We start from the raw sequence: 21,567 nt of genomic DNA, 5'->3' as shown, positions 1-21,567 counted from the left end.
AAACGGGAGGGACTATCTTGCTGTTGTAAAAACCTCGGTAGTAATCTGGTTCCTCCTCGTGCTCTTGGACAGGTACAGCCAGGCGGATGCCCTCAAGTACGTGGGGATCGAGAGGGAGACTGATGTCCTCTAGCCCTCCTGGGCCCCGCGCCAGCGCTTCTGGTAGCGGCACTCACTGCTTTCACGCACACACCACTGCTGCTCGAGTTTCCTGCACTGTGTGTCCCCCACACTGAGAAACCCCCACCCACTCCCTCTGTAGCAAGGCCTCGGTTGTGTCCAGTGGGGACAAACTGTCTCATGACAGGGGGCAGAGGCAGCTGGGGTTGGGCTCCCAGGAGAGAGCTGCAGAGATGGGAGACTGTGTCTGGCGCCAGAGGCAGAGAACACGGCTGGGGTGGGTGACTGTGCTTGCTTTCTTGTCAGCTACCCAGAGTGTGGCCTCAGATATCCACTTGGGCAGTTCCTAGCAAGCATTACCCTCTAATTCTAATTTTCCAAATCAAGGGTCCTGTTTAATCAGGTTGCCAGCATCTCTCTGTGGAGAGGACAGGCCAAGTAAAGTTTTATGGAGCCTGTGAGTGGCCTGGGTTAAAGGCCAGCCTAGCCGGTAGCACAAACTGAATGCAGAGGGGAAATGGGTTGTCTTACTACCTCTTTCCTCCTGGCAGGGTTCAGACTGAAAGAGAAGTGGTTCTAAATACAGCCATTCAGCCCTGGGAGAAGGAAAGTGAAATGCCATTCTTTCAGTCAGAGAGGGCCAGCCTGACAACAGTAGTCAAACTGCTAGCTTGGGGCCCAGCCGGCTTGAGAACACCTTCTCTGTGTACCCTGGAGATGGATGGATAAGCTTCAGATTCCCCAGAGCAGGTGCCACGCCCTCTCCGCTCCTTCCAGAATTCTGGTGTAGTGGCCACAGCCGGGTTTGTGCTGCTACTGAAGAGCCTTGGGGGGTGAGCACTCTGGTGGTTTGCAGGCTTTTCTCTCCCTTAGAGGCTAGGGTAGGTGGGCGCCAGCCTGGACTGGGGAGGGGCAGAGTGCTAGGACATACTTTCCTGTCTGTCGTGCCTGCTGTTGGAAAGGGTGAATTGACAGTGTTGGGAGGTAGGTGAGGGGCTCCCTGATTCATGTGTTTATATGACATCACGTGCCGTGCAGATTGGCCGCAAGTACTTGAAGCATCAAGAAGCAGGCAGACCACCTGTCCCAATCTGTGGTGCCGTTCCCTCTGGGATTCATGCAGAGCAAAGCACTTTATTTCTTTTAGGTCTGTAGATCGAGGTGGAGTTTGAGCTAAGGTCTTGGGTCCTTGCCTAAATCCCATCCCTGAGGGAGGTGGGAGAAGAGTGGAAGATTCTTGTCCAGTTCTGTCTCATCTCATGGGGGAGTTAGGAGAAGCTGCCTTGCCACAGAAGAACTGGATGAGTAGCGGCCAGGCTAAGGGCTGCCCGTGTCTCTGGCTGCTGCTTAGCGGGGAGTCAGGAGCATGGTGCTGGGTTAGGGAGGTGGGCAGGGACAGGCTGGACACAGGCGTCCCTTCTCTCTGGAAATTCAGCACCTCTCTTCCCTGAGTTTCTGCTGACCACTCCCTCCAGCCCCACTGGCTGTCCCATGAAGCAGATGGCAGGGTTGCCTCTGGCCAAGCTGTCACCTAGGGATGTTCATGGGACACACGCGCTCACCTGCTCTCACGCACCATACTCGCAGGTGCACTTGCACTCAGCACCAGCCCAGCCAGCTCCTGACAGACCTCTTCCCACCTGACTGTTAGCCCCTGTGATGATTCTGGAATCTGCACCTGCTGTGGTTTATGTTATGTATGTTGGGGATGCCCTGTAGCTGGACTGCAGGCTAGAAGGACAAATCAGAGACAGAGGAGGAGTTAGGTCTGTCTGAAGTGCCAGGGGCTAGCCATGAGGAGTAGGTGAGAAAAAATGACATCCAGCCTTTGAGAGGCTAGGCTGACCTCGCCCTTCCCTCAGCGTGCAGAATCACTGTGGTGGACCCCCTCCCCTTTTCAGACCACTAATATTTCCCTTCCTTTTCCCCCCTCCACCCTGCCATCCCTCACCTTTAATGACGGGTCTCAACCCCTCCCCCCAGACATGGAATGATGGATGGAGCAAGGTGGTAGAGACTGGGGGGAGGCTGGTTTATGTGCGGCTTTATTGCCAGTGAATTTCACGCACTTTAAAGTCTTGTGGCTTGTGACCTCTTATCTGAATAAAATGGTAGAATCCATTTTGGCAAGTTGTATACTGTGTGCTTTGAGTCCAGAAGGATCCAGGGATGGTGGTACAAGAACAGGCCAGGCTAAAGCGTCAGCATTCAGATCCCCACTGTCCACCGAGATCTAGGGGTGGAGGAGGTGGAAGTGGTGGCAAGAACCATCAGACTTTCGGTAGGTTGGGTGAGGATTTTGAGGGCTCCCCGAGCTGATCAGTTCAGTTAAAATCACCGCACTCACCCCCTGACCAGGACGCCAGCTACCACACACAGACTGGGCTCTGCCACTCGGCTTTATTAAAATGGCTCCGAGTCTGTGAGCACAGCTTCAGAGTGCAGGCTGGGTCAGGCTGGCGCATGACCAGCGCACCTCAGGAGACTTCCAACACAGGAGAAGCAAACTACAGACTGTGGGCACAGCACAGGACAGGACAATCCACTGATTTTTTTCTTTTATATATAAACTGATAATTAAAAAATTAGAGTAATATATAGTTTCTCTAGAGAGAGACTTTGCAACAAAAAATATATATAAAGAATGTGACCTCCTGACAAACGAAGCAGCATCTCTGAGCGGAGGAAAGCGGGCTCCTCATGCATTGGAGAGGGGGCCGAGCCTGTGGACAGGCACCAAGGCTATTGCACATCTTAGCAGAGGGAGGAAGAGTAGACGGCTGGCAGGTCAGGGTGTCTGCATTATTCTCTCTACGTTGCAAGTTTTTTTATGGCTTTGGCTAAAGCATGTAAAGCAGCGGAGGTACTAAAGTGCTAAACTGAGGCCTCTCGGTCTCTGTGGAAAAAAAAAAAACAACAACACAAAAAACAACAAGGGGGTGGGGGACAGCAATGAAGCCCTCCATAGCCCCCAGCTGAGTAGAAGCAGATGGAAGACGTTCTGCAGGGCAGGAGGGAGGCTGGGGGGATATGATTTAGCAGCCTCCTCCCTCCTTACCCTGCGCATCCCTGCAATCCCACACATCTGTCCCTGCTGAGATTGAATATTTGAAGGGAGGCAGTTAATCTCCCCTGCACTCTGTTGTTAATCCCTGGCAGCAGCTGAGACAGAGATGGCAAAGAACCCTGTGAGGCTTCTTTGGGGCAGGCAGACATCCAGGAGCCTGGGGAAATGGGCATGGGCAGGGCATTGGTTTAGGCAGTGAGGCTCAGCCACTCCCTTTAGTCCCATCTGTATCTCTGCCCATCAAACTTGGCAGGAGGGGTGTCCTCTGGATGAGCAGAGCCTGCAAAGAGGAGCCAAATGCCCCTGACAGGGTTGGGTAGAAGGCAGGAACTGGGGAATTCAGAGGAGATGAACTTGGTCCCTTATGCCCTTCTGATTCATTCAGACCTGGACTCCTCCAGGATCTGGGGCAGGTTTTGGTCCCGTGGGCCCGGGGCAGGGGCTGGCGCTGGTGCTGGCGCTGGCTCTGGGCCTGGGGCTGGGGCTGGAGTGGAAGCTGGGGTGGCAGCTGGAGTGGAAGCTGGTTGGGGGGCCGGGGCCTGGGCAGAGCCTGCAGTAGGTAAGGGGGGTTTGCTGCCAGGGTGGTAATCGTGGGTGGCCGTGGGCTCATTGGTGTGATAGGAGCCCTTGTAGCGATGATGTTGAAGGTAGAAGAGCACCAACATTCCCACCAGCCCCAGCAGCAGGAAGGCCACCAAAACTGAAAAGGAAACAAGGAACAATTCAGGACAGAAGTTGGGATTTCACAACCCTATCGGGCTGGTCCCAAGCGTCTGGAAGGTCTCAATTCCTGGCTCAGCCTCTGCCATCTTCTACTTCAGTATCTTCATGTTACATACTTGGTAGCTCCCCCAATTAAGCATCTCTCCGGATGTTACTAGCCTCCCATTTCTTCATCCCTTAGCTATAGTCTCATTTTAATATTTCTACTAAAAGCCTACAGCATCTTCAATATTTAAAAATTTCCAGCCCGATGATTTACTACTTTTGCACAGCCTAGCTCATCCTTTTCCTCACCCGTGCCGTCTTGCCTAGTTCTAGCTCATCTACCCCTCAACCCTGGGGAAGGGGGCAGTGGGTTTAGGGGCAGAATGTTGACAGTCAGAGGGTAGAATTGGGAGGTCAAGGTGCTGATCAGTGCTACTCACAGCCTAAAAGTATGGCCACCCATCCGTCATCATGGTAGTATGGGAAATCTGAAAAGGAGAAGCACCAGTTAGGAGAAACTCCCAGTTAGGAGAAACCCCTGTGTTGGGAATCACTTCCCCACCCTGCTGTCTCTCTCTTCCCCCCGCCATTCTGTGTCCCAGCACCATGTACCTGGGGGCAGATACCAGGGGTCCAGCTCGGGCGGCACCTCTGAGAATAGACGTGGCATGGCTCCACAGTTCGATTCTGCCAGTTCTCCCTGAACGCGGAGGGCCTCCGCTAGCTCCGCGGTCATGGGGCGAGGGGTCCGGAAGTGGGTCTTGAGGGGAGCCACGTTGTTAAATCGAACACCAGACAGGCAGCCCGAGAAGCCTGGTGTGTTGTAGCGCTGGATCTCTGGGTCGATTACTCCAGTCTCTGAGGGCCCAGAAAGGGAGGGGCTTGGGCCACTACGACCTCTGCCCCCTCGACAGCTATAGCTTTCCTTCTCATCTCTCCCACCACCTTCCCTGCATTCCCAGGCCTTCACTTGCCTCCGGGCTCCAGAGACAACCCCAACCCTCCTTCCCCAGAGTCCATTCTCCCCCGCAGCTTACCCATCACACGCCCTAGATACAAGGCCTTGGGCGAGTCCAGCTGGCTGTCCACCAACAGTGAGAACTTCTGTTCTGTCAGTGGGAAGTAGTCCACCTAGGGCGGGTGTGTTGGGAGAGGAAGTTGAGAGTGGACCAGAGGCAGATGTAGCCAGACCAGGCAGGAACTCTCCACACCGGGGGTGCCACTGGGTGAGTCCTAACTCAGTCCTACATGCTCAACCCCTGGGCCCAGATAGAGGATTTGGTATTTGACAACTTATTTTTGAGTCCTGTCTTTGTAGCATCCTAGTGGCTTGATTTGGGAAAATCACTTTATTTTTCTAAGCCTGTTTCTGATTAGTACAATGGAGACCCTAAGAACACCTGCCTATCTGCACTACCTCACAGAGAGGTTGTGAGGGCCCCGAGAGGTAGTTTAGAATGTGCCCTCCAAGTGTTAAATATTTTCCTGGGTGCCACAGCCTAGATAATGAGGTTCTGATGATCTGAACTGGCTACTCCCTTGTCCACCTCCCTGTACATGTACCTGGATGAAGAGGTGGCGGTAGACCCTGGTGATATTGACGCTGTGAGGCTGGCCGTCGGTAACTGGGCGGGTGGTTAGCTGGTACACATAGGGACTGGTGCCCAGCTGATACCGCAGCTGCAGGGTCCCTGAGGGGTTAGGAAAGACAAAGAGTCTCCTCTCAGCTCCCACAGCCCCCTTCTCCTGAGAGCACTTGGGTCCTTGTATCGGTGAATCAGTAGTTACGAGAATGTTGAACACCCTGGAGGAAGCTGGAATGGGGGGAAGGTCCTCGAGGGCCTTACCATCTTCTTTGATGAGCACAGCCATGTAGTCACGCACAAAGGAGCTGACGTAGAGCAGGACAGCAGGAGCAGAGCTGGTGCTGAAGCTGAAGGACACTTCCTCTCCAGTCACATTGTAGACGGGTCCCCGGTAACCCGGCACAGGCCGGCCGGGCCGGGGATAATCAGGCAGGCGGTACCCGGGGCCATGGTAGCCAGGCACGTAGCCAGGAGTGTCATAGCCAGGGATATAGCCAGGCTCATAGCCTGGCACTGGCCGGCTCAGCATGTGGGAGAACTCCCGGGCTGCCGAGCGCAGGGCGGACTGCAGGTTATAGCGCATCCAGGTGCCAGGCTCAAAGAAACCGCCAATATCTGAAGGCAGAGGTAGTAAGGTCAGGGCCCTGTTCCCTCTCAGCCCCTGAGGTTTGCCCTCAGTTTCTGCCACAACCACAACAAACCTCCGTTCTTTTAGATCCCCTTGCAGCACCCCCCTGTCACAGAATGGAATCTTTAAACCAGGAGAAACATAAAATGTCATCTAACCCAACTCCTGCATTTCATGGAAGGGAAGACAGGCTCAGAGATGGGTAGTTACTTGCCTAAGGATACACAGTAAGTGTATCCTTACTGTGGTCAAGATAGCTCAAAATTTCATAACCCCGGCGGGCACACTTGTCACTACTTAAACTTCCAGGCCAAGACCATAGGTCTCCCATTGGCCCCTGAAGCTCTCTATCTCCCTGCTCCACCAGACTTCCCCTCCTCCTGCTCAGTGACCTACCTGCTCACACATGCTCCCAGGCCAGCTCTGGGGAGGAGGCAGTCTGGGTATGTGTGCAGAATCGCACTCTGGTGAGTGGCAAGGCTCGCCTCCGCCAAGAACCAGACTGCAGACAAGTTTTAGCAGCGCAGCAATTGTCAAATAGGAAAAGGCAAAGGAGGAGGGCATAGGAAACTGAGGTGGATGCTTGAGGGGGGGCAGGGGGGGGACTGTTACCATGGTGACGCTGGGACGACAGGGGCATTATTTGATGGTTGCCTTTGAATTCTTTCAGTGCCAGCTACACTACCAGCTTAGCTACCCCTTCCTTGTCCCACCGGATGCCTCTGGAGTCACCCAGCATCTTCAGCTGCCTGGCTGCCCCAGCTCAGAACTCAAACCCACAGGCAACTCTAGTTTTCCCAATTGCTGCCTTTATACCCTCCTTCCTGCCCTGCCCTCCTGTGCCTCATTACTCTACACCCCAGAGCTCCCTGCCCACATCCCGGGGGCACTGACCATGGTTGCAGTAGGGCCCATCGAAAGCCGTGAGGTCGCAGTCGCAGGTGTAGTAACTGTAGCGCTCCACACAGCGGCCTCCGTGGAAACAGGGGAAGCGGGGGTGGACACAGTGGCCCGTGCAGTTGGGCGAAGTACCCTCAGAGGCGTTGGCACGGCCCTCCAGGTTCAGAGTCACTCCGTTCAGACGCATGGCCCTTAAGCAACCCACGAAGGGGCGTCTCTTAAGCTCTGCAGATCCTGGGAAGGTTGAGCAGGTTCAGAAAAGGTGGAGAGCCAGAGATGAGGCTAAGTATTGGGTTGGGGGAGGGAGCCAAGTGGGCTTGGAGAATGGAAAAGATACCAGGGACTGGAGAGGGGGTGGGCCTTCGGCTCACTCTGAAGTAGAGGGGATTGGGGCCTAAGGGGTGGGGGGCGCTTGGAAACAAGGAGAGCAGCCTTGAGAGGGTGGGAAGGGGATGGAGCGGCAGACCTGCCTCTGGGTCGCAGCTCACCGACATAGAGGGGCTGGTCATACTCCAGCCAGATGTAGGTTTGCAGGGGCATCGGCCTCAGCACCCAGGGCCGGTGGTCCACACGCAGACGGGCCTGCTTCACGTTGATTTCAGCCCGGACCAGGTGCCACTCGTCATCATTAAATTCAAAGTCATCTGAGTGCACTGTCAGGTTCTCATCCCCATTCCCCACATCGAAGGCGAAGACCACATCCCGGGATGCTGACAGTTGGGGAGAGGGGGGCGTCAAACCTCTGAGAGCCCCACAGTTTTCACCCAGTACAGCCTCTCTTCCTCACCTCTTCTAGAGTTCCTTGAATATTCCTCCAGTTTGTCTACAGCCTGAGACAAATCCCATAAACTGCTTAAAATCTCAGACCCCTGGCACCCCAAATTTGCAGATCCCTTGTGCCAGCTTCCCAGCCCCACTTCTCAGGTCAGAAGCATAACTAGTCCCACCCCCATCTCCCTTTTTCATAAGCAAATGGCCTAAGGCCAGGGTCAAAAAGCCAGTGATCAAGACAGCTGTGCCCAGAACCCAGGTCTCTGAAAGCCGTTTCCACGCTGCCTCTCACAAGGTCATCTGCCTAGTCCCTCACCCCAGCCTCTACCTGCCTCGCATCTACCCAGAGATCATCACTGTCTGCCCCGTGCCCCTCCCAGTGTCTGCCTGCTCACTGTTGAGTTCCACCCGCACGTAAGGTCGGCGCCATTGGAAGTAAGATCCCCCCATATTCTCTAGGAAGACTCCAGAAGGAGCTGAGGTCCTGAAGTAGAAGGAGACATCAAGGCTGTGGTTGGCACGGATTGGGGGAAAGCGGAGCGCAGCCCCAGTGTGGAAGGAGATGGTGTTCCAGGAATTCCCTACAAAGCCAGATGGAGGAAGGCCTTGTCAGGCAGGGTGGAGAAATGAGGGAGCCTCAGGTGGGACTAAGGGAGACAGCTGAGGGGAGGGGGACCCGAGGGAGACTAAGGGGTGTAATGAAAGAGAAGGAAGGTGCAGAGGAGGTGGGCAGAGTGTACTAGAGACCCCCGGTGGGTCAGGTGGCCTAGACTGTGGAAGCTGGAGAGCCAACCCCGGGAGGGCACGCACAGAGGGGTCTGCCACTCACGATCGCCGTAGCAGCGCAGAGGCCTCAGGAAGAACTGGGCCTCAGAACTGGTGCGGTTCGTATCCCCTACCACCACCTGAGTGACAGGCAGATGGTCCACAAAGGTCAGCAGTCCCTTGTCGGTTCTCCTGTGTGGGGGCAGGATGCAGTGACTCAGCCCCCCTGCTCAGCTGGCCCTGATCCTGAGCGCTCTGTCCCTGTGCCCCCCTCACCATTGGGGCTGGTCGGCGTCACAGTTACAGTGCAGGGCGGGGTCCACGCAGCTTCGGTCCAGACCACAGGCACAGCGCTGGATCCCAGGCTGCGAGCCTCCCCAGTAGAAGTGCTGTTCCTCATTTCGGCCCATCCAAAAGCTGTAGGGGTAGCCTCCTGGGGAAGAAGTGAAGGCAGTGTCCAGGCCCTGTCTCTCCACTGGCTTCTGGGCTCCCTCTCTCTTCAACCAGCCCAAGACCTTCCTGTAAGGGTCTAGCCAGGACTCCAGCTGAACTCTGCTTTCCTTCTCCCAGGCCCGCTCTGGTCTCCCCTCCAGCACCCTACCTCACCCTCAGCCCTAACCTGCAGTGTTGAGCAGCCGGGAATTGTAGCAGGAGAACTCAATCCACTGTTCACAGTGCTGGGAAGCATTGGCCAGGGCACTGACTTCCTCCCAGGATGCATTCCAGTACTGGACAGCCCCCAGGAACGGCCGCTCCATGCTAGAACCTGTCACCCGAGTTGTCCATAGCCTGTCATGTCGCACAACTGTCCATGCCCGGTTCTCTGGGGAGGGGGAGGCACAGAACTTTGGTGGAGATGAGCATTCTCTACCCAGCTTCCTGCCCACCTCCACCACCACTGCTGCAAGTCAGCCAATAGATGTGGCCAGCCCGGGACGTCATCGGCTGGAGATGAGACAGCTGGCCTGGATCAAGAAGCTGGAGTTTATCAGCGAGGCTAGATTACAAATTCCTGAGCACCCTCTTTCCCCTCTGTCTTCCTTGGCCCCCTCACAGTTTAATTATACTGGCCCCTGCCTATCTTCAGTCCTCTCCTATTTCCCCCACACCCCATATTGCCTTCCCAGCTGCCCCTTAACTGCCACGTCAGAGGCTATTACCTCGTATATCACAGTAGACTACAAATGGCTTCAGGGGGCCACTGCCATCAGGATCGATGGTGAAGTTTCCAGAAGTTTTTCCACTGAGCCGATAAGCTTCACAGGATTCTTTATACAAAGCTGGTAGGTGGTGGGGTGGGGGAGAAGAAATTAGGAATCAAAGCACTAAGAGGGCTAGCCCCACCTCTAGCGGCCTCATCATCCCAGCAACCTTCTCCTGACCTCCCCTGTTCCTGAGCCTCCCCTGTACCCCAGCAGGCTTACGTTGGTGGCAGGTCTCCCCCTTGTAGCCTGTCAGTTCACAGTAGCAGATGAAGTCATCCCAAGACTGATAGCAGCGTCCATCGTGCTCACACATGTTAGGGTTGCATCTAGGGAAGGGATCCGCACCAAGGAATGCACCTTATTGGGAGCTTGAAGATGAGATCTGATGTCTACAGACACTACACCCACCCCCTGAGAGGACCAGGCCTGTGAGACATGCCCCTCCTCACTCACCAGGCACAAGCCTAAATTCTGGGGCATTAGGCAGACCTCAGGGCTCAAGTATGCCTGTCTTCCCTTCCTCAAAGATCAAATAGTAACTGATTTCCCCACCTCCACCTCCAAAAGAAAACCCTCTAGAACCAAAAACAGAAGCTTCATTTTCATTCTGAGCATGGGTCACTTTCAGGAAATAGAAAGTGGGAAGTGAGAGTTCAAGGAGGAATCATCTCCAGGTGGGAGTCTGAGGAGCTGGGACCTGGAGGAGGGAGGTTATTGAGAAAGTCCAGCCTCACTGGAGACCATGGAAGAGGGCTTTGAGGGGGTCACCTCTTACAGGGAGAAGGGCTCCTGTTACCTATCAGTGATGCCACATGTGTCAAAGAGGACCTCAGCATAGTATCCAAGCCGGCGGAACTCCACCAGAGTCAGGTTGACCAGCTGGCCGTCCACCTTGAGCAGCTCCATGCAGCCGTGAAATGCAGTCTGGTTGGAGTGGCAGCCCGAGCGACTGGCTGGCTTGGGACAACCTGGAGCAAGCCCTCCTATGAAGACCTCCCCCAGGGACTCTAGAGACCCTCCCCCAAGGGAGGCCCAGATTGGAAGGAAGGACTGGAAGTGACCTTCTAGCCCTCAAGGCCCTGGAGGAGAAAAAGGGATTTATCCCTGCAAAACTCCCTGTAGCCCAGTCTGGTGGACTTGGATGGGCCTACCCACCCAGAAACAGGGGTCCAACCAGATGGGGCTTCCGCTTACCCCCAAAGAAGTATGAGGTCCCTGTCCGGATCAACAGTGGGGATGAGACCCTGACCTCTGCTCCTTCCACATCATCAATGCTGATGACTGCATGGTTTTCCTGTGCAGCAAAATTCACCTCATGCCAAAAGCCATCATTCAGGCGGTATCCTGGACAGGAAAGGAGAACAGTGTGTGTGGCGGGAGCACCACGCTCTAGGAGAAGAGAGCCTGGCGTGGAGCCCCAAGAGCAGCCTGTGAGCCCCATTATTACACTTATCACCTTGAGTGGAGACTTGTGAGTCTTCACTGGTCATAACCTGGCAGCTGACAGTCTGCAAAGTCATAAATGAGTAGCACCTTCCCACCCCCACCCCAAGACCTGGGAACAGCAGGTCTCTCTGCCTTCCTGTTCCTCCCGGTACCCCTGGCTCTTCCGACCGGTCCCCACCTCCTCCAGCCACTTCCCCTTCTCACGCCACCTGGGGCTCTGCTCCCTTCACTCCCTCATCTCTCTTCAGTCGGCAAAGTCCCCCATCCCTCCTCGCCCTCCCCCAACCCTCCACCCCTCACCAGCAGCGAACTGAAGCTTCTTTCGGCCAGTCTGCGCGATGGACACATTGACCTGCCCGTCACTGAGCATCAGCTCGACGTGGCCCAAACCGTCCCCCAGGCGGGAGAAAAGCAGCAGCCCCGTGAGGTCCCAGGTGCGGAAGCGAAAGGAGACGGCGAGGCGGCCGCGACGCGGGAAGCCCGGCACCTGCACGAAGTTGTGAGGCCCTCCAAAGTTGAGGGGGTGAGGAACCGGGTCCAGGCAACGGAACGCCACCTTACCCTGGGGGCGAAAGCGGGGTCTCTCAGCGCCCGCGTCCCGCCCCGCCTCGGGGCGCCCCCACCTCCGGGGTGTAAGACCAACTCCAGACTCCCTCAGACCTGCTTCGGACTCCCTCAGCCCCCCAAGGTCGACCGCTCCCGCCCGCACCCCGGCCAGCCGCGGAGGGGTCTCCAACCGAGTCGGCTGTCCGCGCCCCGCCCGCTGCGGCTCGTTTGCACCAACTCCAGGGCGACCCCCTCCTTTCCTGGGTTCGGGTCCCGAAGGCAATTTCCCGCCAACATCCTGGCAGCGGCGCCAGCCTGCGCTCCTGAGTTGGGGCGGGACACCCAAGCCCAGGGTGCAGGGCCCTCCTCAGTCGCGGGGCCACCCCCGCCCCCGCGCTGCTGTCCCCGCGGGGGACGGCTCGGACACCCCCCCCCCCCCCGCTGCTCCAGAACTGGGGTTGCTGCGGGCGGGGTGGGGGGAGGGGTGGTGCACCCCTGTGAGAGCGCGATGACTCCCCTCCCCCCTTCATTTGAGCCTCTGGTTGCGAGGAGAGGGGTCCTTGGCTTTTGTCTCGTTCTTAAGATTCCTCACGGGCCTCCCTGGTGGTGCAAGGGGTTAAGCACCGCACTGTGAAGCAAACCGCAGCCTCTGCAGCACGAGTTCGATCCCCGGTCGGCCAGGGAGAAACCCACATGGTGAAGCAGACCTCTCCTGTCTCGCCTGCTGCTCCCCTCAGCAGTGTAATCCGCCTGTTCTGCTCCCCACTCTGTCTCTGGTGAATCCTCTCACACCCTGCATCTCTGGCCTGTACCCCAGCTCTGGTATGCATAAATAAATGAATCTTAAAAAAAAAAAAAAAAGATTCCTCCCGCTGTGTCTCACGGCTTTCCAGCGGCTCTGACGCCGAGTCCCCCCAGAACCTCCCCACTGACCTCGAAGGTGATGCGCGAATGGCGCCGCACGGCCAGCTCCGCGATGTTGACCCGGTTGAAGATGACGTTCTCGATGCAGCCGCGGAAATTGTGCCGATAGCCCAGGTTCTTCTGCGCGGCGCCCACCAGGCCCCCGATGAATATCTGCGGCGGGGGGGGAGAGTGAGGGTGCTGGCTGGCGCTCCCCCTGTACCCCTCCCCATACTACAGGCCGGACTTTGTCAAAGTCGCCACGCACGCATCTCCCCAGTATCCTAACCAAAGTTGGAAGCTCGCTGGGCTTCCTGAGGCTTGGATTCCAGCCCCACTCCACCATACATTGGCTGCACGCCCTGAGGCAAGTCAGGGAACCTATCTGGGGTTCTTTACCTGCAGCCAGGGTCTTACCAACTCCACAGAGTTGGGCAATCCACGAGGGCAACTTCCTCTTGCCCACTCTCCAAACCAACATTTCCAACCCCCATCTCAGTAGGTCTGGGGGTGGCCCCAGGGAATCTGCACCTTAACAGCAACAACAAGACAACCCCAGCTCTTTCTGGTGTGCAGAGAGTTTGCTGAGAGCTACTAGGATATTCAGGAATTGGAAGGCAGGCTCTTACCTCTAGTGGAGAGAAGCATTGACCTTCCACCCTGCAGCGCCCCACTGAGAACCCCATCTGACCAAATGACACCTTGCCTCTCTGCTCACCTCATTGTCCAGGTTCAGTCTCTCAAAGTCGCCGTTGAGCACAAAACGCTGTACGTAGCCATCCAGGGTGAAGTTTGCATCCCGGCCATATCGGTCCACACGAACGTAGTGCCAGTGCTGGTCATTGAGCACGCCCCCGGCGCTCACTGTGGTGTGGCCAGGCCTGGGCTGGATGGGGCTGCTGCCTGCGGAGCAGGTGGGGCAGGGTCAGCCCTCACACCTGGAGAAACCCAGAGAGCCCTCGCCCAAAAGTGTAGCAGCAGCACAGAAGACAGACTGCAGGGGATGGGTGGGTGGGCGAGCAGCCAGGGAGCAGGGAGGTCGGCTTGTAGAAGCAGAGCAGCCAGAGCCTGGGAATGAGTATGTGAGCATGGGGCACTATCACTGCTGTCTCATCATGGGGGTGCTATGAAAAGTAAATGAGATCCAAAATACTACAAAACTTTTTGTGGGTACATATTGTACACACACATATGTGTGTGTGTGTGTGTGTGTGTGTGTGTGTGTGTGTATATATATATATATATATATATATATAATATTATTACAGTGAGGAAACAGGGGAAGAGCCTTATCCAAGACCACAGCCCTGGTCAGGGGTAGAGCCCAGACTGGAATCCAGCTCTCCTGACGCTGAGTCTAGCGTTTTGCTGGCAGCAAATACTACATGAAAAAGGCGGGGGTGGTCCAAACAGGAAGGTGATGGTCAGGAGTGGCCCTGGCAAAAAAGCCTCCAGGGTCGCTGGCGGGAAGCTGAGCTCACCCAGGCTCATGTGCAGCAGCAAGTGCGCCCCCTGCAGCTCAAGGGTCACGTAGTCGCCCTGGGCGCCCTCGGCGTGCAGCAGGAGCCCGTCTTTCTCCTCCGTCTTGAAGCTGAAGGCGAACACGTCCCACAGGCTCCGGCTGACCCCTCGCGGGAAGCGGTATGAGATGGCATCGTCGCCGTCGAAATACAGCACGTCAGACTCTGCGCAGAGGACCGTGGGTGGGCCGGGGCCGCGGGAGAGAGTGTCCCGGCCCCCGCCACGACCTCCGCACCCTTACGGTAAGGGCAGCCGTAGAGGCCGAGCCTCAGGCCGATCTTGCCGCGCGGGTTCCAAGCCAAGGGCACGATGCGGATGTAGCGCGCGGTGAAATGGTAGTGCAGGTCGTGGCGCACGACCGCGGACTCGTTCACGTTACCGAAGAAGGTCTGAGGGAGAAGGGGAGCGCGTGACCACGTCCCTACGCTCCTCTCTGTTTGCTTTTTCCACAGCCTCCCAAGCCCCAGTTGTCACACCAGTCAATTTCGACTTCAGGAAAGCAAACACTGCTTGATAGTCCCCTGTTTTCAAAGCTTTTAGCAGTTTCCCTCATCCACAGTATCCCCTCCCCACACCACCCTATTATTTCCTCAAAACTCAACTCAGATGTCACCTCCTTCAAGAAGCTCTCCCAGATTTTACCCTAAAGTATGTTAAACCCTTTTTTCCAGGAGTGTCTTGCAGACATGATGAACTGACAGTTCCTCTGGATCGAGGCCCTGGAGCGGAGTCCACTGTTCCTCATCTGTGCCCTCACCAATGCCTTCGTCCCTTCCCCCGCCCGCCAAGGTAGTGCCCAGCCCAGGTCCCAGAGCTGAGAAGCCTCCCTAAGTGTCTGCACTGGAGTCTGGAGTACCGAGTTGTGCCCACGCTGGTAGAATGGTGTCCAGCTGTCCACACGGTCGCCATAGAGGAGCATGTAACGTGTGACCCAGTCCCATGAGTTAAAGGAGCCCTGCGTGGCCACAGCCCGGATCCGGTGTTTCTTCATTAAGTCTATCTGCAGCCAGGGATTCGGGTCCCCAATCCGGGGAGACCATCCACTTATGCCTATAGCAGGGGAAAGGGTTTCATCACTGAGTCCCCCTTCACCCCAGCCCTGGAGAGTCCCCACCCATTTAGGGTGAAGCTTCACTCACCATGCAGCCGGGCAAAGCGGGGTGCAGTGAAGAGCCCATAGTAGGAGGAGGCACCCAAGGAGCGATAGTACAGGGGTCCAACCAGCTCTTCGTCACAACCGTCTGGGTTGGAGGACAGGACAGTTGGCCAGGGTGCCCCTCCCAGGTCTGACTAGGGCCTGGTCCTTGGAGCAGTTGGAGCTTTCCCTTTCTTGGCTCCCTAGTGGCAGACCCAACCCTACCAGAAAGCCATCTACCCAACCTCCACAGGACAGACTGCCTTCTCCCTCTGGGGGAACCCCTAGGCCAGACTGTTCCTAGCTCTGTACCAGTGCAAGTTCAGTACTTCCCCAAACACGGTCCTGAACATCAACATCTTTCAGAACCTGAGTTAGCCTGACACACCAGTCCAGCCCAGCCCAGCCTTAGCATAGATTCCACTTATCGGCACCCCCAAACCTGCACCAACCCCAAATTCAGGCCTAGGTCCCAGCCTCAGCCAGTCTAGGCACCATCACCACCTTCCTGTCCATCCAACCTTAGCATCACCAGGATCACCAACGCTGCCTTGGATCCCCAGCCAGAAAAAGCTGCTGGTTCAGCTCCAAAGTCCAGCCCCGGCCCCTGGCAAAGCCCTAACCTTAGCAGGGTCACCAGGTCCATCCTTGTCCCCAGCCCTCAAACCCGACCACAGCGCCCATTTGGGTCCCAATCCCGAACCCCGCCCGACTGACTCCATCCTCCGCTGGGAGCCCAGAACCAGCCCCAGCCCGGGCGCGCGCGCCAGCCTCGGAGCTGCATTGCGGAGCGCGGGGGAGAGGCAGAAAGGATGGGGACATGCGGGCGCGCGCCGGCCCTGCAAGGACCCGCGACCACCCAGCCGCAATGCGGTGCGGGACCCGCCCTGCAGGCTTTGGACTCCGGGACCGAACACTGCCTGCCTCGGAGCCCGGTACTCACAGTAGCCCCAGCCCCTGGCTCCCGAGACTGCGGCCAGCAGGATGCAGAAGAGCCGGAGACGCATCTTGCAGGGCTGCCGGTCCCGGCCGCCGCCTCCCAGTGCCGGCTCGGGCTGGGGCTCCAGTTCCAGCTCCGGCTCCCGGCTCCCCTCCGGGGGCTCGCAGCGGATCGCTGCCACGCTCCTTCTCCACCTCTCCCTCCCTGCCCCCCCCTCCCTGCCCTCTGTCGCTCCCGGCTCTCCGCGGCTCCTTCTCCTCTCCTTCCCACCTTCTCTCCTCTCACCTCTCCCTACCCCAGCCTCTCTCTCCTGCCGCGCGCCGCTTTCCCGGACCCCGCGCAAGCGCGCGCCTCAGCCCTGCTGCAAAGGGCGGGGGTAGACGCGCTCCAGCCACCGGGAAATACCCCGAATAACCCGCGGCTGCCCGGGACTGGGGCCGCTGGGGTGGAGGAAGGGAACCTGGTGCTGCCCTGGAGGGCTGTGAGAATTTCAAGAGAAGGGAGGAGGGAGGGGAGAGGCCTGGAGATGGGAAGAAGAGTAAATAAAAGAACATGGTATTTTCTGAGGCAAATAATGCTCCAGACATCCGTGCCAGGCACCCTCATAACCCTGTGAATTCAACCTTGGTACTTTACTCCTCCACTTTGCAGATGAAAAACCTGAGGCTCAGAGAGGTCGAGGAAACTACTTAAGATCATACAGAGAGATAGCAAATGATTTTCCAAAGCCCATTCTTTTTTTTTTTTTAAGATTTATTTTTTATTTATTTATACATGCACTGGGTACAGTCAGAAGCGCGGCAGGGTGAGAGAATTCACCAGAGCCAGAGCGGGGAGCAGAGCAGGCAGAAGGACCGAAGTACACTGCTGAGGGGAGCAGCGGTCGGCAGGAGGGGTCTGCTCGCCATGTGGGACCCTCCCCCGGTGGCCGGGGAGCAGCCGGGGATCGAACCGGCGCTGCAGGGGCTGCGGGGCAGCTTTGCAACCCAGCGCTCAACTGCTGGCCACCAGGAGGCCCAGCCCATTCTTTTTTACTGGCAGAGCAGAAAGAAATTCTTGGGGGGAAGCCTCTGAGGGGTGGGAAGGTCATTCAGAGGAGGGCCCAGAGATGAGGGCCCAGAGACCGCGTCCCCACCTCTCTCCGCCCCTTCCTTCCTGTCCCAATGGTTAAGCCTTTCCCTCAGTGGCTAAGCCTCAAAAGCCAGAGAAACCAGCGATGGAGGCAGAGGCCACAGAGCAGGTGGGAGCTGGGGATGGGGAGTGGGGGAGGGACACTGAGAGGGAAGGTAAGATGAGGGAAGGGGGCTCCCCACCTGGCAACAGACCTCTGCTGTCCTGTGACCTATCCAGGATGCCCTGAGCCACCTGGGGCCAGGGTCATACAGATAGATGGGGCGGGTGAAGTGAGGTTGGGGAACAGGACTCTGGGGCTGAGGGGGAGCACAGACTACACCAAAGGATCCAAGATCCCAACCCAGTCTAGAAAACCTGAGCCCCAATCTTTCAGGCCCCCTTGTCGTGAGGGGTTCAGTGCATCTGTACTGGCGATAATTGGCGGAGTGAGAAGGGAAGAAAGGAAAGGGAACAGAAACCTCCAAACCAAGCATGGAGTTCCAGACCAGGTCTGAGGTAGAAATAGACCCGTGGGTGAGGACAAAATGCTGGAAAGAAACTGACTGTCCGAGATGTATGTATTAATACCCATGCTTGGCCCATGGAGAGCACAGATGCTTCACAACTATTATCTTTCTTATTTCTAACAGACCTTATTTCAAATAACCCTGCCAGGTGGGTCGGTCAGATTTTCTAATTTCTGCCTGTTACAAATTAGGCAGCTGAGGTCCAGAAAGAGCAAGTGGTTTGCTCAAGGTCACCCAGGAAGCAGGATGCAGAGGCATGAGGGGTGCCAGGAAGCCCAGGTCTGTGGGGGGTATTGTAAGAGTTTGGAGAAGAGTTTGTGTCTCCCTGACTGTTGTATCTGGTCACACAATGGGTGCCAGCTTGGAAGGCATGTGTGGAAGGGAGAAGTGTGAGGAAGATCTCTCCTAAGGCCTTTCCTCTCATTTTGACCTCCCCAGGTCTCCTTGGGGCCCTACTCTGGGGAAGAGGAGGAGGCATACTCGCTTGGGCCACTGCCAGAACTCTGTTACAAGGCGGATATCCAGGCCTTCAGTAAGGCCTTCCAACCCAGTGTCACCCTGATGGTGGCAGTGCTGGGTCTGGCCGGCAATGGCCTTGTCCTTGCCACCCACCTGGCAGCCCAAAGGGCTACCCGCTCACCCACATCGGCCCACCTGCTCCAACTGGCCCTGGCCGACCTTCTGTTGGCCCTGACCTTGCCCTTTGCAGCAGCCGGGGCTCTGCAAGGCTGGAGCCTGGGAAGTGTCACCTGCCGGGTCATCTCGGGCCTCTACTCCGCCTCCTTCCATGCCGGCTTCCTCTTCCTGGCCTGTATCAGCGCTGACCGCTATGTTGCCATCAAAAAGGCCCTCCCAGCTCCGCCAAAGCGCTCCTGGTCCATTTGCGCACGCCGGGTCTCAGTCATGGTGTGGCTGCTGTCGCTAGTCTTGGCGCTGCCTGCTCTCCTTTTCAGCCAGGATGGGCAGCGAGAAGGCCAGCGGCGCTGCCGTCTCATCTTCCCCGAGGCCCTCGCGCAGACGATGAAGGGGGCGAGCGCCGTGGCGCACGTTGGCCTGGGCTTCGTGCTGCCGCTGGGCGTCATGGTGGCCTGCTACGCGCTCCTGGGCCGCACGCTGCTGGCCGCCAGGGGGCCAGAGCGCCGGCGCGCGCTGCGCGTTGTGGTGGCCTTAGTGGCAGCTTTCGTGGTGCTGCAGCTGCCCTACAGCCTCGTCCTGCTATTGGATACCGCCGACCTCCTGGCCGCCCGCGAGCAGAGCTGCCCCGCCAGCAAGCGCAAGGATCTGGCACTGCTGATCACCGGAGGCCTGGCCCTCGCCCGCTGCGGCCTCAATCCCGTGCTCTACGCCTTTTTGAGCCTGCGCTTCCGCCAGAACCTGCGGCGGCTGCTACGGGGTGGGGGCTGCAGCCCAGGGCCTCGCTCCCGCGGCCGCTGCCCGCGCCGGCCCCGCCTGTCTTTCCTCTTGGCTCCCACGGGGACCCGCAGTGTCTCCTCCGGGGACGGCTAGGACTGCGAATCGAGAGGGAGTGGAGAGGGAGTGGGCTGAGTGGAATTGGCTGGGGGAACACTGAGAAAGTGGCAGGGACCTAAATGAATTGCTTCTGTACCTTGTCACATTAAGTTGATAAGATGGAAATGAGGTGCAACCCAACAACTGTTACTATTTTTGGCTCGGCGACTTGGAAGTGATTTGTGGCAGGGCAGAGCGGGTGGGTCACCGCCTCCCTACCCCCCCCTACCCCCCGCAAGCGCACACAGACACACAACGCTCTGGCCTGGGTGGAAGGCTCTCTGCCTGGGTGGGGGTTGCTGAGAATACAAAAGCTCTAGGCGCTGACACCCCCACCACCTTCTTCCAGTTTCTGCCAACAGGGGTGAGGTGGGAAAGCTGCCAGACAGGAGGGCGGGGGTTCCTCTCCTGTTAGTGTCAGGAAGAGCTTTCTAACAACCAGAGCGCTCTCCAGTAATGGCTGCCTTAGCTTGCACCGGGTAGGGGTAGCGGCCTCTGGAATGTTCAGGCTCGGGCTGTCGGAACTGTGTGTGGTGTGGGGGTAGGGATGGGGATCAGAAGATTCCCCTTTTGGGTGGGTTTTGGATTAGATTACCACTTTACAATTCCTTCTAAGTTTCTTTGGTGGAAAGGGAAAAAATAATTTAAAAAGTTTGAGCTGGAGTTTTTTTTTTTTTTACCTTGGCGAAAAACCAAGAAGAGAATTCCAGTTTGCAAATTTACAAGAGTCCCTATCATGGGCGTGCTGGGGGTGGGGTGACTCGCTCTCCAGCTTCTCTGGGGACCAGATCACAGGAAATGCCCTGAGCGTTCCGGAGAGAGGTAGACATCGCAAAGAACTTCCCTGCAGGCGAGGGGCTGGGGGAAAGAGTATGTGGTTGCGGTGTTTTCTTCCCTAGGAAACCTCTTTCCTCTGGGGCGAGAACAAGGCCGGGGAGGCCTCTGCAGACAGTTGCACTGACTCCTGGCCTTTGTTTTACTCAATCAAGACAGACAGGACAGTGTTCACGTGCGACAATTCTCGCAGTTTAATATCCGGTCAGCAAAGCCGCCCCGACCGCTCCAGCCAGGAGTCTGGAGACCGGCAGCGAGCAGGGCGGGGCGTGGCAGGGAGGTCTCGGGGGGAGGCGCTGGCCTGGGGTCCCCGCCCCGCCCGGCCTGCCCCGCCCAGCTAGAGCTGGCTTCTCTCCCGGAGCCTCCGGGGGCTGAGAGCTAAAGCCACGGCCTCCAGGGGCCAGGGGCCAGACGGAGCCCAGAGAGGGCGCCGATCCCCAAAGGGTCCCGCACGCCAGCCGCTGGGGCCGCCCGAGAACCCCCGCCGGAGCCCGCGGCGAGAGGCGCTGAGTCAGCAACGCACGCGCGCGCCCGCGGCCCCGCCCCGCCCCGCCCCGCCCCGCGAGGCCCCGCCCCGTCGGCGCCGCGCCGGGTTAACTCCTTCCTGCGCGGGCTCGCGGGACCGTGCTCGGGGGGCCTCCACGCCAGTCGAGAACCCCCGAGAACCCCCAGCCGCCCTGGAATTCAGTGAGCGGCGGACCCTAAACGACACTATCTCCGCCCCAGGTCTTCGCCTTCCCGGGGCCCCAGCCTCAGCCTCTGCGCTTCAAAAACGAGGTGACTCAGGCCCAGGAACTAGCCGCCTGCGTCCAGGACCACCTCTGGGGGGGCCCGCGCCGGCCGGGGGCGCTCGCCAGCCGAGGCTCTCTCTTGCTCAGAGGCCCTGAGGCGACACGGGGTGCTGCGGGCAGCAGTCGGGGGCCCCCTCGAGGCCCTAACCCCTTCGTTCTCCAAAGCGTCTCCTCCGGAGGGTCGCGCATCTGCCGGGGAGCCAAGAGTTAAACCGAGAGCGCGAAGGCGGGCTTCCGTGACGTCACTGGCACTCCGCGTCTGACCTCACAGATTGGGGCGTGGTCAGCCCCGGACAGGCCCCTCCCGCTCCAGGCCCCCGCCCCTCCCCGCTGTCACCCAGCCAGGGGCACATGATGCAACCCGCCGTGGTTTCAGTGCGTTGATTGGTGGCCGCGCCCGGCGCCAGGCACAGGGATTGGGCCGGGGAGGCTGTGACGAAAACTGGACCCTGCCCTGTCAAGAAGGGAGGAGAGAAGAAGAGGGGCGGGGGGCCCGCCCGGCAGGCAGGGGGTTGGGGAGGCGGGGTCCGGGCGCTGTGCTCCTAGCGCGCC

The 21,567-nt window shown here is 58.0% G+C and overlaps 3 protein-coding genes across 6 annotated transcripts in view; 2 read left to right on the top strand and 1 right to left on the bottom strand.

The window, feature by feature from the left end:
• The window catches only part of EZH1 (enhancer of zeste 1 polycomb repressive complex 2 subunit), a 30,935-nt gene extending 28,271 nt beyond the window's left edge, over positions 1-2,664 (top strand). For all 4 annotated transcript variants that reach the window (XM_037491405.2, XM_037491403.2, XM_054688739.1 and 1 more), the window contains one exon: positions 73-2,664. In XM_037491405.2, the coding sequence (XP_037347302.1) occupies positions 73-133 (61 nt within the window). In that variant the 3' untranslated portion in view covers positions 134-2,664. The remainder of the gene's footprint in view (positions 1-72) is intronic.
• CNTNAP1 (contactin associated protein 1) lies at positions 2,486-16,308 on the bottom strand. The gene is made up of 24 exons (XM_037493299.2): positions 16,245-16,308; positions 15,306-15,407; positions 15,023-15,216; positions 14,408-14,555; positions 14,127-14,330; positions 13,364-13,548; positions 12,676-12,819; positions 11,497-11,758; positions 10,945-11,094; positions 10,547-10,718; positions 9,970-10,076; positions 9,706-9,825; positions 9,165-9,368; positions 8,822-8,978; positions 8,610-8,737; positions 8,176-8,361; positions 7,498-7,719; positions 7,004-7,243; positions 5,743-6,096; positions 5,459-5,586; positions 4,933-5,026; positions 4,508-4,753; positions 4,336-4,383; positions 2,486-3,887 (listed from the first exon to the last, which is right to left on the bottom strand). The coding sequence occupies exons 1-24, from the start codon at positions 16,306-16,308 to the stop codon at positions 3,565-3,567; spliced, it is 4,182 nt and encodes a 1,393-aa protein (XP_037349196.1). The 3' UTR covers positions 2,486-3,564.
• Positions 16,309-17,454: 1,146 nt separating this feature from the next.
• On the top strand, positions 17,455-19,392 carry CCR10 (C-C motif chemokine receptor 10). Its single transcript, XM_037491402.1, has 2 exons — positions 17,455-17,481; positions 18,320-19,392. The coding sequence occupies exons 1-2, from the start codon at positions 17,458-17,460 to the stop codon at positions 19,385-19,387; spliced, it is 1,092 nt and encodes a 363-aa protein (XP_037347299.1). The 5' UTR covers positions 17,455-17,457; the 3' UTR covers positions 19,388-19,392.
• Positions 19,393-21,567: the final 2,175 nt, after the last annotated feature.

This window comes from Talpa occidentalis, unplaced genomic scaffold, assembly GCF_014898055.3.
Source record: "Talpa occidentalis isolate TD23 unplaced genomic scaffold, MPIMG_talOcc4v2.1 talOcc4.7, whole genome shotgun sequence".
Classification (NCBI taxonomy): Eukaryota; Metazoa; Chordata; class Mammalia; order Eulipotyphla; family Talpidae; genus Talpa; species Talpa occidentalis.
Note: the sequence above shows the minus strand (reverse complement) of the source record. Positions and strands in the feature narration are given on the sequence as shown.

Bases quoted from the DNA above. Each gene is read 5' to 3' on its own strand.
- CCR10 (XM_037491402.1), top strand. From the start codon at position 17,458: ATGGAGGCAGAGGCCACAGAGCAG. The intron at 17,482-18,319 runs GTGGGAGCTGGG...TGACCTCCCCAG, and splicing joins AGGCAGAGGCCACAGAGCAG to GTCTCCTTGGGGCCCTACTC.
- CNTNAP1 (XM_037493299.2), bottom strand. From the start codon at position 16,308: ATGCGTCTCCGGCTCTTCTGCATCCTGCTGGCCGCAGTCTCGGGAGCC. The intron at 15,408-16,244 runs GTGAGTACCGGG...CCTCCAACCCAG, and splicing joins AGCCAGGGGCTGGGGCTACT to ACGGTTGTGACGAAGAGCTG. The intron at 14,331-14,407 runs GTAAGGGTGCGG...TCCTCTGCGCAG, and splicing joins CCTCTACGGCTGCCCTTACC to AGTCTGACGTGCTGTATTTC.